The following is a 14,350-nucleotide window of genomic DNA, read 5'->3' on the forward strand; positions in this document are numbered from 1 at the left end:
TTAAAACATTTAACTCCCTTTAACTCTCTTTAACTCCTTTTAAAATAATTATCTTCCTTTCACTCCCTTTAACTTACTTTAAAACACTTAACTCCCTCTGACTCCCTTTCAGCGACTTTGAGCATCCCCTGCGATGAGGTGGTGACCTGTCCAAGGTGCAAACCGCCTTACGCCCAAATGCAGCTGAGATAAGATAGCAAATTAACTCACCTAACTGGCTAGAACTCACTTCACTCACTTTGAACACTTGAATTCACTTAACCCACTTTAAATTACGGTACACATTTTAACTCACGGGCTTCACGGTGGCAGAGGGGTTAGTGCGTCTGCCTCACAATACGAAGTTCCTGCAGTCCTGGGTTCAAATCCAGGCTCGGGATCTTTCTGTGTGGAGTTTGCATGTTCTCCCCGTGAATGCGTGGGTTCCCTCCGGGTACTCCGGCTTCCTCCCACTTCCAAAGACATGCACATGGGGATAGGTTGATTGGCAACACTAAATTGGCCCTAGTGTATGAATGTGAGTGTGAATGTTGTCTGTCTATCTGTGTTGGCCCTGCGATGAGGTGGCGACTTGTCCAGGGTGTACCCTGCCTTCCGCCCGATTGTAGCTGAGATAGGCGCCAGCGCCCCCCGCAACCTCGAAAGGGAATAAGCGGTAGAAAATGGATGGATGGATGGATTTTAACTCACTTTGAACACTTTAACTCACTTTAAGTCACTTAACTCACTTAAATATAACTTTAAACACTTTTGACTCTTCTTAATTCACTTTAACACATTTTAACTCACTTTGACCCACCTAACTCACTTTTGACTCTTCTTAACTCACTTTAACACATTTTAACTCACTTTGACCCACTTAACTCACTTTTGACTCTTCTTAACTCACTTTAACACATTTTAACTCACTTTGACCCACTTAGGTCACTTTAACTCCCTTTAACTCTTTAAACTCCCTTTATCTCACTTAAACTCACTTTAATTCACTTTGTCTCCCTTTAACGCCCTTTAATTCCATGAAACTCCCTTTAACTCAATTTAAAACACTTAACTCCCTTTAAATAACTTTAGCTCCCTCTGTCTCACTTTAACTCCCTTTGAAACACTTAAATCCATTAAACTCACTTTAACTCCCTTTGTCTCATGTTAACTCCCTTTTGTCTCATGTTAACTTCCTTTCACTCCTTTTAACTAAGTCATTGTAAAACACTTAAGTCCCTTTAAATTACTTTATTTTTCCCTAACTCCCTTTAAAACTCTTAACTCACTTTAACTCCCTGTCTCACATGTCCAGGGTGTACCCCGCATTCCGCCCGAATGCAACTGAGATAGGCTCCGGCGACCCCCCGCGACCCCATAAGGGACAAGCGGTAGGAAATGGATGAATGGATGGATGATGTCATTCCATAACTTGTTATTCTTCAACTAAGTCATGACTGAAAGTCAAACTAACATAACAAGGGGTTCAAAAGTCACACCAAATACTAACAATTAAGTCGTTAATTAATTTTTCGGTAAATGAATGAAAGTAGAAATGTTGTCTCTCTCCTTCTCTCTCTCTCTCCCCTCTCTCGCTCTTCCTCTCCTCCTCTCCTCCCCAATAAAAAGGAGGGAGCTCGCCGAGCCCATTTTTTACGCTCATGTTTCTTGCAGCAGCACGGCGACGCTGACATCAAGGTAGGAAAAAGATCACGTTTCCAACTTGGTGCGACAAACCAGATTGTTTGTGTGTCGTCTTTTTGTGTAAAGTTACACTTTGCTTCTTCTTTCTGGACAAAAAACATGTTGCGCATTTTTTCCTGTTTGATATTGGGAAAAAGAGCAAAACAATGTTTGCACGTGTGTGCGTGCGTGTGTGTGTGTGTGTGTGTGTGTGTGTGTGTGTGTGTGTGAAATGTGCGGCTCTTAAGGGTAAGGTGTCAGCTTTTAGCCCCAAGCAAAGCAAAACTCAAAACTTTAACTCATTTTAACTTACTTTTACTCTCTATTGCGCAGTTTAACTCACTTAAAACCATTTAACTCAATTAACTTATACTCACTTTAAATCACTCGCCTAACTCACTTCAACTCACTTTGAACACTTGTACTCACTTAACCCACTTTAAATTACGGTGCACATTTTAACTCACTTTAAACACTATAATTCATATTGACTCACTTAATCTCTCTTCAAAACAGTTCAACTCACTTTAACTCACTAAAATATAACTTTAAGAACTTTAACTAAATTTAACTCACTTTAACTCTGTATTGCTCAGTTTAACTCACATAAAACCATTTAACCCAATTGACTAATACGCACTTTAACTTACTTTAACTCACTTCAAACAAATTAACTCACCTAACTCGCTTGACCTCACCTCACTCACTTTAACTTACTTTGAACACTTGAACTCACTTAACCCACTTTAAATAACGGTGCACAATTTAACTCACTTTGAATACTATAACTAATTTTAATTCACTTTAACTCGCTTTGAAACAATTCAACTCACTTTAAGTCACTTAAATATAAAGTTGAAAACTTTAACTCATTTTAACTCGCTTTAAATTGCTCAGTTTAAGTCACTTAAAACCATTTAACTCAGTTAACTTATACTCACTTTAACCTACTTTAGCTCATTTCAAACAAATTAACTCGCCTAACTCACTTTAACTCACTTTGAACACTTGTACTCACTTAACCCACTTTAAATTACGGTGCACATTTTAACTCACTTTAAACACTATAATTCATATTGACTCACTTTATCTCTCTTCAAAATAGTTCAACTCACTTTAACTCACTAAAATATAACTTTAAGAACTTTAACTAAATTTAACTCACTTTAACTCTGTATTGCTCAGTTTAACTCACATAAAACGTTTTAACCCAATTGACTAATACGCACTTTAACTTACTTTAACTCACTTCAAACAAATTAACTCACCTAACTCGCTTGACCTCACCTCACTCACTTTAACTCACTTTGAACACTTGAACTCACTTAACCCACTTTAAATAACGGTGCACAATTTAACTCACTTTGAATACTATAACTAATTTTAATTCACTTTAACTCGCTTTGAAACAATTCAACTCATTTTAAGTCACTTAAATATAAAGTTGAAAACTTTAACTCATTTTAACTCGCTTTAAATTGCTCAGTTTAAGTCACTTAAAACCATTTAACTCAGTTAACTTATACTCACTTTAACCTACTTTAGCTCATTTCAAACAAATTAACTCACCTCACTCACTTTAACTGACTTTGAACACTTGAACTCACTTAACCCACTTTAAATAACGGTGCACAATTTAACTCACTTTGAATACTATAACAAATTTTAATTCACTTTAACTCGCTTTAAAACAATTCAACTCACTTTAAGTCACTTAAATATAATGTTGAAAACTTTAACTCATTTTAACTCGCTTTAAATTGCTCAGTTTAAGTCACTTAAAACCATTTAACTCAGTTAACTTATACTCACTTTAACCTACTTTAGCTCATTTCAAACAAATTAACTCGCCTAACTCACTTTTAACACTTGAACTCACTTAACCCACTTTAAATTACGGTACACATTTTAACTCACTTTGAATACTATAACTCATATTAATTCACTTTAACTCTCTTCAAAACAATTCAACTCATTTTAAGTCATATAACGTTAAAAACTTTAACTCATTTTAACTCACTTTAACTCTCTATTGCTCAGTTTAACTCACTTAAAACCATTTAACTCAATTAACTTATACTCACTTTAACTTACTTTAACTAACTTCAAACAAATTAACTCACCTATCTCAATTGAACACTTGAACTCACGTAACCCAGTTTAAATTATGGTGCACATTTTAACTCACTTCAAACACTATAACTCATATTGTCTCACTTTATCTTTCTTCAAAACAGTTCAACTCACATTAACTCACTTAAATATTACTTTAAAAACTTTAACTAATTTTAACTCACTTTAACTCTGTATTGCTCAGTTTAACTCACTTAAAACCCATCCATCTTCTTCCGCTTATCCGAGGTCGGGTCGCGGGGGCAGCAGCCTAAGCAGGGAAGCCCAGACTTCCTTCTCCCTAGCCACTTCGTCTAGCTCTTCCCGGGGGATCCCGAGGCGTTCCCAGGCCAGCCGGGAGACATAGTCTTCCCAACGTGTCCTGGGTCTTCCCCGTGGCCTCCTACCGGTTGGACTCTTTAACTCCCTCTAGCTCCCTTTAAGTGACTTAGTCTTTATGTGGTTGACGTGTCGAGAGTATGTTGATGGTTTACTCCCTCTAACTCCTTTTAAGTGACTTAGTCTGAGTGTGGCTGACTTGTTGGCATGTTGAAAGCATGTTGTTGGTTAACTCCCCTTAACCCCCTCTAACTCACTTTAAGTGACTTAGTCTGATTGTGGCTGTTGACGTGTTGAGATCATGATGATGGCTTACTCCCTCTAACTAACCCTGTAAGTGACTTAACCTGATTGTGGCTGTTGAGAACATGTTGGTGGTTTGCTCTCTTTAACTAACTTTAAGTGACTTTAAGTGCTTTAGTCTGACTGTGACTGACTTGTTGGCGTATTGAAAGCTTGTTAACTCCAAAAGTGACTTAGTCTCACTGTGGCTCTTGAGTGCATGTTGGTGGTTAACTCTCTCTAACTCCCTTTAAGGGACTTAGTCTGTCTTTGGCTGACTTGTTGGCGTGTTGAGAGCATGTTGGTGGTTAACAACCTAAGTGACTTAGTCTGACTGTAGCTGTTGACCGCATGTTGGTGATTAACTCCCTCTAAGTGACTTACTCTGACTGGGGCTGACTCGTTGGCATGTTGAAAGCATGTTGGAAGTTAACTCCCTCTTCCTCCCTTTAAGGGATTTAGTCTGACTGTGGCTGACTTGTTGGCGTGTTGAGAACAAGTTAGTGGTTAACTCCTTCAAACCCCTTATAAGTGACTTAGTCTGACTGTGGCTGTTGAGGGCAAGTCTGGTGGTTAATCCCCTCTAACTCCCTTTAAGTGACTGTTGGTGTGTTGACAGCATGCTTGTGGTTAACTCCCTCTATCTCCCTTTGACAGACTTAGTCTGACTGTGGCTAACTTGTTGGCATGTTGAGAGCAAGTTAATGGTTAACTCCTTCTAAGTGACTTAGCCTGACTGTGGGTGTTGACAGCATGTTGGTGTTTAACTTCCTCTAACTCCCTTTAATTGACTTAGTCAGACTGTGGCTGACAAGTTGGCATGTTGAGAGCATGTCGGTGGTTAACTCATTCTAACTCCTAGTAAGTGACTTAGTCTGACTGTGGCTGCTGAGGGGATGTTGGTGGTTAACTCCCTCTAACTCCCTTTAAGTGACTGTTGGTGTGTTGACAGCATGTTGGTGGTTAACTCCCTTTAAGGGACTTTTTCTGACTGTGGCTGACTTGTTGGCGTGTTGACAGCATGTTGGTGGTTAACTTCCTCTAACTCCCTTTAATTGACTTAGTCAGACTGTGGCTGACATGTTGGCATGTTGAGAGCATGCCGGTGGTTAACTCATTCTAACTCCTAGTAAGTGACTTGGTCTGCCTATGGCTGTTGACAGCATGTTGGAAGTTAACTCCCTCTTCCTCCCTTTAAGGGACTTAGTCTGACTGTGGCTGACTTGTTGGCGTGTTGAGAACAAGTTAGTGGTTAACTCCTTCAAACTCCTTATAAGTGACTTGGTCTGACTGTGGCTGTTGAGGGCAAGTCTGGTGGTTAATCCCCTCTAACTCCCTTTAAGTGACTGTTGGTGTGTTGACAGCATGTTTGTGGTTAATTCCCTCTATCTCCCTTTGACGGACTTAGTCTGACTGTGGCTAACTTGTTGGCATGTTGAGAGCAAGTTAATGGTTAACTCCTTCTAAGTGACTTAGCCTGACTGTGGGTGTTGACGGCATGTTGGTGTTTAACTTCCTCTAACTCCCTTTAATTGACTTAGTCAGACTGTGGCTGACAAGTTGGCATGTTGAGAGCATGTCGGTGGTTAACTCATTCTAACTCCTAGTAAGTGACTTAGTCTGACTGTGGCTGTCGAGGGGATGTTGGTGGTTAACTCCCTCTAACTCCCTTTAAGTGACTGTTGGTGTGTTGACAGCATGTTGGTGGTTAACTTCCTCTAACTCCCTTTAATTGACTTAGTCAGACTGTGGCTGACATGTTGGCATGTTGAGAGCATGCCGTTGGTTAACTCATTCTAACTCCCAGTAAGTGACTTAGTCTGCCTATGGCTGTTGACAGCATGTTGGAAGTTAACTCCCTCTTCCTCCCTTTAAGGGACTTAGTCTGACTCTGGCTGACTTGTTGGCGTGTTGAGAGCAAGTTAGTGGTTAACTTCCTTCTAAATGACTTAGTCTGACTGTGGCTGTTGACGGCATGTTGGAGGTTAACTCCCTCAAATTCCCTCTATATTAAGGGACTTAGTCTGACTGTGGCTGATTTGTTGGCATGTTGAGAACAAGTTAGTGGTTAACTCCTTCTAACTCCTTAAGAGTGATTTTGTCTGACTGTGGCTGTTGAGGGCATGTTGGTGGTTAATCCCCTCTAACTCCCTTTAGGTGACTGTCGGTGTGTTGACAGCATGTTGGTGGTTAACTCCCACTAACTCCCTTTAAGAGACTTTTTCTGACTGTGGCTGACTTGTTGGCTGGTTGAGAGCATGTTTGTGGTTAACTCCCTCTAACTCCGTTTAAGTGACATAGTCTGACTGTGGCTGACGTGTTGAGAGCATGTTGGTGGTTAACAACCTAAGTGACTTAGTCTGACTGTGGCTGTTGACCGCATGTTGGTGGTTAACTCCCTCTAAGTGACTTACTCTGACTGGGGCTGACTTGTTGGCGTGTTGAAAGCATGTTGGCGGTTAACTCCCTCTAACTCCCTCTAAGGGACGTAGTCTGACTGTGGCTGACTTGTTGGCATGTCCCGAACAAGTTAGTGATTAACTCCTTCTAACTCCGTGTAAGTGACTTAGTCTGACTGTGGCTGTTGAGGGCATGTTGGTGGTTAACTCCCTTTAAGTGACTTAGTCTGACTGTGGCTGACTTGTTGGCATGTTACGAACAAGTTAGTGATTAACTCCTTCTAACTCCTTGTAAGTGACTTAGTCTGACTGTGGCTGTTGAGGGCATGTTGGTGGTTAACTCCCTTTAAGTGACTTAGTCTGACTGTGGCTGACTTGTTGGCGTGTTGAGAGCATGTTGGTGGTTAACAACCTAAGTGACTTAGTCTAACTGTGGCTGTTGACCGCATGTTGGTGGTTAACTCCCTCTAAGTGACTTACTCTGACTGGGGCTGACTTGTTGGCATGTTGAAAGCATGTTGGTGGTTAACTCCCTCTAACTCCCTTTAAGGGACTTAGTCTGACTGTGGCTGACTTGATGGCATGTTGAGAACAAGTTTGTGGTTAACTCCTTCTAACTCCTTATAAGTGACTTAGTTTGACTGTGACTGTTGACCGCATGTTGGTGGTTAACTCTCTCTAACTCCCAAAAAGTGAGTTATTCTGACTGTGGCTGACTTGTTGGCGTGTTGAAAGCATGTTGGTGGTTAACTCCCTCAAACTTTCTTTAAGTGACTTAGTCTGACTGTGGTTGTCTTGTTGGCATGTTGAGAACGAGTTAGTGGTTAACTACTTCTAACACTTTATGAGTGACTTAGCCTGACTGTGGCTGTTGAGGGCATGTTGGTGGTTAACTCCCTTTAACTCCCTTTAAGGGACTTTTTCTGACTGTGGCTGACTTGTTGCGTGTTGAGAGCACGTTTGTGGTTAACTCCCTCTATCTCCCTTTCAAGGACTTAGTCTGAATGTGGCTGACTTGTTGGTATGTTGAGAGCAAGTTAATGGTTAACTTTGGAAACGTTATTGTTGTTTAAATGTGCTATATAAATAAAGTGGATTGGATTGGATTGGAACTCCTTCTAAGTGACTTAGTCTGACTGTGGCTGTTGGGGGCATGTTGGTGTTTAACTTCCTCTAACCCCCTTTAATTGACTTAGTCAGACTGTGGCTGACATGTTGCCATGTTGAGAGCACGTCGGTGGTTAACTCATTCTAACTCCTAGTAAGTTACTTAGTCTGACTGTGGCTGTTGAGAACATGTCGGTGGTTTACTCCCTCTAACTCACTTTAAGTGACTTAGTCTGACTGTGGCTGACTTGTTGGCGTGTTAAAAGCTTCTTAACTCCCACAGTGACTTAGTCTGCCTGTGGCTGTTGAGAACATGTTGGAGGTTAACTCTATCTAACTCCCTTTAAGGGACTTAGTCTGACTCTGGCTGACTTGTTGGCGTGTTGAGAACATGTTGGTGGTTAACTCCGTAAGTGACTTAGTCCGACTGTGTTTGTTGAGTTAGCGGCAGACACGTGTGAGGTCATGCGCGCTGCAAGGGAAACCCTCCAAAAGAATGGAGCGGCGCACAAAGACATCATTGATGGAGGACTTCACACGCAGCGTTTGTGTTCCTCTCCCATTTATGACAAGTACTTTTCGGTAGAATGAAAATTTATGACGGCGTCACATAAACACAACGTTCGAGAAAGCAAAAGTTTGAAACGTTGCTTGTTGTCTCCACACGTTCGAGGTCAATAAACAAATTAGTTTGTCAACTATCTGTTACCGCCAGAAAGATCCGGTCTCCATGGAAACCAACAGCTTGTTTAAAAACGTCAACAACTCTCTAGTCCGGCTGATGTTAGATTTATGTTTTTACAGTTCCCATCAGAGGAAGCGAGTCCCATGTCTGTTGTAGCCATGCAAAGAAAACACAAACACTAAATAGAAGCCAACTGATGTCTTCCTCAAATAACCTTTTGACGGAAACATCTTCACATGGTTTCGATTTTTATTTGCGAGAAATGTAATGAAAACATTGGAGTGTCCTGGTTCAACTTTATCCCTTTCTATAATATTAATGAATGAAAGACACTTGTCTCCTATGTCTGTGCGCCATTGTGTGCTTAGCTGTTGTGTAACTGCCTTTAGTTTAGCTTGTATACCTTTTGTAAATGACTTAAGTAAAATAAAAGAAAATGTGAGGTCAACGGAGGAGATTTATATTTTAGCTGGCTGTCACAAGAAAACACTGCTTACATTGCACATGATATCACACACAAGTAAACACTCTGCAGGGCTGCTTGGATTGCACATGATATCACACACAAGTAAACACTCTGGAGGCCTGCTAATATCGCACATGATATCACACACAAGTAAACACTCTGGAGGCCTGCTAATATCGCACATGATATCACACACAAGTAAACACGCCACAGGACTGCTTGCATCGCACATGATAGCACACACAAGTGAACAGGCTTCAGGACTGCTTGTATCGCACATGATATCACACACAAGTAATCACGCCACAGGACTGACTATGTAACACATGATATAACACACAAGTAAACACGCCGCAGGACCACTTATATCGTACATGATGTCACACACAAGTAAACACTCTTCAGGACTGCTTGTATTGCACATAATATCACACACAAGTAAACACTCTTCTGGACTGCTTATATTGCACATGATATCACACACAAGTAAACAAGCCGCAGGACCCCTTATATCGCACATGATATCACACACAAGTAAACACTCTGGAGGCCTGCTAATATCGCACATGATATCACACACAAGTAAACACGCTGCAGGACTGCTTGCATCTCACATGATAGCACACACAAGTGAACAGGCTTCAGGACTGCTTGTATCGCACATGATATCACACACAAGTAATCACGCCACAGGACTGACTGTGTAACACATGATATAACACACAAGTAAACACGCCGCAGGACCACTTATATCGTACATGATGTCACACACAGGTAAACACTCTTCAGGACTGCTTGTATTGCACATAATATCACACACAAGTAAACACTCTTCAGGACTGCTTGTATTGCACATGATATCACACACAAGTAAACAAGCCGCAGGACCCCTTATATCGCACATGATATCACACACAAGTAAACACTCTTCAGGATTGCTTATATTGCACACCATATCACACAAAAATAAAGACTCTTTAGGACTGCTTATATTGCACGTGATATCACACACAATTAAACACTCTGCAGGACTGCTTGTATGGCACATGATATCACACACAAGTAAACACAGCACAGGACCACTTATATCGAACATAATCTCACACACAAGTAAACACTCTTCAGGACTGCTTGTATTGCACATGATATCACACACAAGTAAACACTCTTCAGGACTGCTTGTATTGCACATGATATCACACACAAGTAAACACTCTTCAGGACTGCTTGTATTGCACATGATATCACACACAAGTAAACACTCTTCAGGACCGCTTGTATTGCACATGATATCACACACAAGTAAACACTCTTCAGGACTGCTTGTATTGCACATAATATCACAAACAAGTAAACACACTAGATGACTGCTTGTATCGCACATGATATCACACAAAAATAAACAGGCCGCATGACTGCTTGTATTGCACATGATATCACACACAAGTAAACACTCTTCAGGACTGCTTGTATTGCACATGATATCACACACAAGTAAACACTCTTCAGGACTGCTTGTATTGCACATAATATCACACACAAGTAAACACTCTTCTGGACTGCTTATATTGCACATGATATCACACACAAGTAAACAAGCCGCAGGACCCCTTATATCGCACATGATATCACACACAAGTAAACACTCTGGAGGCCTGCTAATATCGCACATGATATCACACACAAGTAAACACGCTGCAGGACTGCTTGCATCTCACATGATAGCACACACAAGTGAACAGGCTTCAGGACTGCTTGTATCGCACATGATATCACACACAAGTAATCACGCCACAGGACTGACTGTGTAACACATGATATAACACACAAGTAAACACGCCGCAGGACCACTTATATCGTACATGATGTCACACACAGGTAAACACTCTTCAGGACTGCTTGTATTGCACATAATATCACACACAAGTAAACACTCTTCAGGACTGCTTGTATTGCACATGATATCACACACAAGTAAACAAGCCGCAGGACCCCTTATATCGCACATGATATCACACACAAGTAAACACTCTTCAGGATTGCTTATATTGCACACCATATCACACAAAAATAAAGACTCTTTAGGACTGCTTATATTGCACGTGATATCACACACAATTAAACACTCTGCAGGACTGCTTGTATGGCACATGATATCACACACAAGTAAACACAGCACAGGACCACTTATATCGAACATAATCTCACACAAAAGTAAACACTCTTCAGGACTGCTTGTATTGCACATGATATCACACACAAGTAAACACTCTTCAGGACTGCTTGTATTGCACATGATATCACACACAAGTAAACACTCTTCAGGACCGCTTGTATTGCACATGATATCACACACAAGTAAACACTCTGCAGGACTGCTTGTATCGCACATAATATCACAAACAAGTAAACACACTAGATGACTGCTTGTATCGCACATGATATCACACAAAAATAAACAGGCCGCATGACTGATTGTATCGCACATGATATCACACACAAGTAAACACTGCAGGACTGGGACGAAAACATGTCACTAATGTATAAAGTAGTATGCGATATAAACATGTCACTAAAATAAAATATATAAGGTAGTATAAAACCATATTTTATAATGTCAATAATAATGTATATAAAAATACAAGATAGTATAAAAGTGCATAAACATGTCGACAATCCTTTATTTCTTTCCGACAGGAAGCCTTTACATGCGGAACCTGACCAGAGAGGATTTGTTGCCGGTCGGGGCCAAAATGAGCGCACAAAGACGGGTGCTGCGTGCGTGTTGCGTGCTGCTGTTCCTGCAGATGGCCGCCAGCCAGAAGGACTGTACAGGTGTGGAGTGTCCTCCGGTACAGGACTGCCTGGAATCGGTGATGGAACCGGACGCCTGCTGTCCCACCTGCGCCCAGACCGGATGCACCTGCGAGGGCTACCAGTTCTACGACTGCGTGCGGGCAGGCTTCGGCCAGGGGAAGGTCCCTGAGGGCCAGTCCTACCTGGTGGACTTTGGCAGCACGGAGTGCGTTTGTCCCGAGGGAGGCGGCAAGATCAGTTGCCGCTTCATCGAGTGTCCCCAAGTCTCCCGCAACTGCATCGACATCCTGCAGCCGGCCGACGGCTGCCCGCAGTGTGGGCGTGTGGGCTGTCGCCACGGCGACCAGACCTACGACGCGGGGCACACCTTCCGGCTGGACCCCTGTCAGTTCTGCCACTGCCCCAACGAAGGCGGCAAGTTGATGTGCTCGCCTGTTCCCGGCTGCGAGCACGGCAACCGCTCCGACACCCTGGCCCTGTACCAGCCAGGTCCAGCCAGCTTTGGCACGGACGACTACGACTACCCTCAGCCCGAGCCGACTCCCTCCACCGCCCAAAGTCTGTTTCCAGCGACCGAAGCTCCGCCACGGTCCAGCTCCGCCCCCAGCGATGACAGGACGAGCCAGCCGAGGGGCTCGCAAAAAAGCTTGGAAAAGATGAGCGATGATGAGGTCACCTTGGATCCGGCAGCAGGACGGGAAGAGAAGCCCGGAGAACATGAGGGAGCTGAGGAGTTGACAAGGAAACACTCAGATCAGAGGAACAAATCCTCCGAGGACCACCGGAGGACTCCTGATCATGAAGAAGACAACTTGCATCCCTCAGTCCAGTTCCAGCCCACCGGCAGACCGGCAGACAGGTTGAGGAAGGATGAAGACCAGAATTCAAAACAACCTCAGAACTTCTCCAACTACCAAACTCAGGATGTCCATGAAGGTAAGGAGTTCAAAATGTTGATGGAAAACTATGGAGGCCAGCAGGGACAATAATATATATATATATATATATATATATATATATATATATATATATATATATATATATATATATATATATATATATATATATATATATATATATATATCAATTGTCCCTATATTTACACATATATACATACATATACAGATAAATACGTACATATACATATATACACACACACAAATATTCAGTTCAAATCCAGTAAAAGTTCGGATGTATGAAAGTTTTCATTTTAAATCCATGCAACATGTCTCTGTTACATAGAGATCTACTTGGACCACGCCCCCTTATGAATATGCAAATCATGTTGAAAATAGGTGATTGAGCTCAGTGCAGGCTGACCAATCACAAGTCAGAAAGAGGAGCTTCTTTCTCCTGTTTAGAATGATGACAGGTGTTATTTCCTACTGAACAATGTGCCGAAGTTATTTTCTACTGAACAATGCGTAGACTCGGGTCCAGGCCTGTCACACCTGTGTTTTCTTGCAGCACCTGGCCTGTGCGGGTATGTCAAATATATGCTGCATGCTTCTCTTCTGGGGTGAACTCACCGACCTTTGTGTTTTTTGTTTGGTGTGACGTTGAAGAGGTGACAAAAGTTGATGTGGAAATGTTACACTTTTTTACAAAGCATCTGAAATAATGATGATAATAATCATAATAATAATAATAATGATAATTATTATTAGTAGTAGTATTGTTATGTTGATGATGATAATGATCATGATAATGATAATAATAATGTGGATAATAATAACAATAATAATGATAATAATAATAATGATGACAATACTTATAATACTACTAATAATAATTATCATAAAAATAATTATAATAATGATAATAATAATAGAAATAATAATAATAATTATTATAACGATGATGATGTTGATATTATTATAATAATAATTACAATATTAACAATATAATAATAATAATCATAATAATAATCTTAATTATAATAGTAATGACACTAATAATAATAATAATAATGATCATAATAATAATAATGATAATAACAATAAAAACAATAAGAATATTATTATTAGAATGATGATGGTGTTGATAATGATAGTAATAATAGTAATAATGATAATAATAATAATAATACTAATAATGATAATAATAATAATGATGACAATACTTATAATACTAATAATAATAATTATCATGAAAATAATGATAATAATAATATAAATAATACTAATAATTATTATAACGATGATGATGTTGATAATATTATAATAATAATTACAATATAAACAAAATATATTTATAATAATCATAATTAGAATAATAATGACACTAATAATAATAATACTATTAATGATCATAATAATAATAATGATAGTAACAATAAAGACAATAATAATATTATTATGATGATGATGATGGTGTCAATAATGATAATAATAATAATAATAATAGTAATAATGGTAATAATAATAATAATAATAATAAGGATAATAAAGGTAATAATGACAATATTAACAATTTATAATA

The 14,350-nt window shown here is 40.2% G+C and overlaps 1 protein-coding gene across 1 annotated transcript in view; it reads left to right on the forward strand.

The window, feature by feature from the left end:
• Positions 1 to 1,628: 1,628 nt before the first annotated feature.
• Positions 1,629 to 14,350, forward strand: part of fbln2 (fibulin 2) — a 345,987-nt gene continuing 333,265 nt past the window's right edge. Inside the window, 2 exon segments of the mRNA XM_061902927.1 lie at positions 1,629 to 1,677; positions 11,750 to 12,805. Of these exon segments, the coding sequence (XP_061758911.1) occupies positions 11,761 to 12,805 (1,045 nt within the window). The 5' untranslated portion in view covers positions 1,629 to 1,677; positions 11,750 to 11,760.

Source organism: Nerophis ophidion, linkage group LG06 (assembly GCF_033978795.1).
Source record: "Nerophis ophidion isolate RoL-2023_Sa linkage group LG06, RoL_Noph_v1.0, whole genome shotgun sequence".
Classification (NCBI taxonomy): Eukaryota; Metazoa; Chordata; class Actinopteri; order Syngnathiformes; family Syngnathidae; genus Nerophis; species Nerophis ophidion.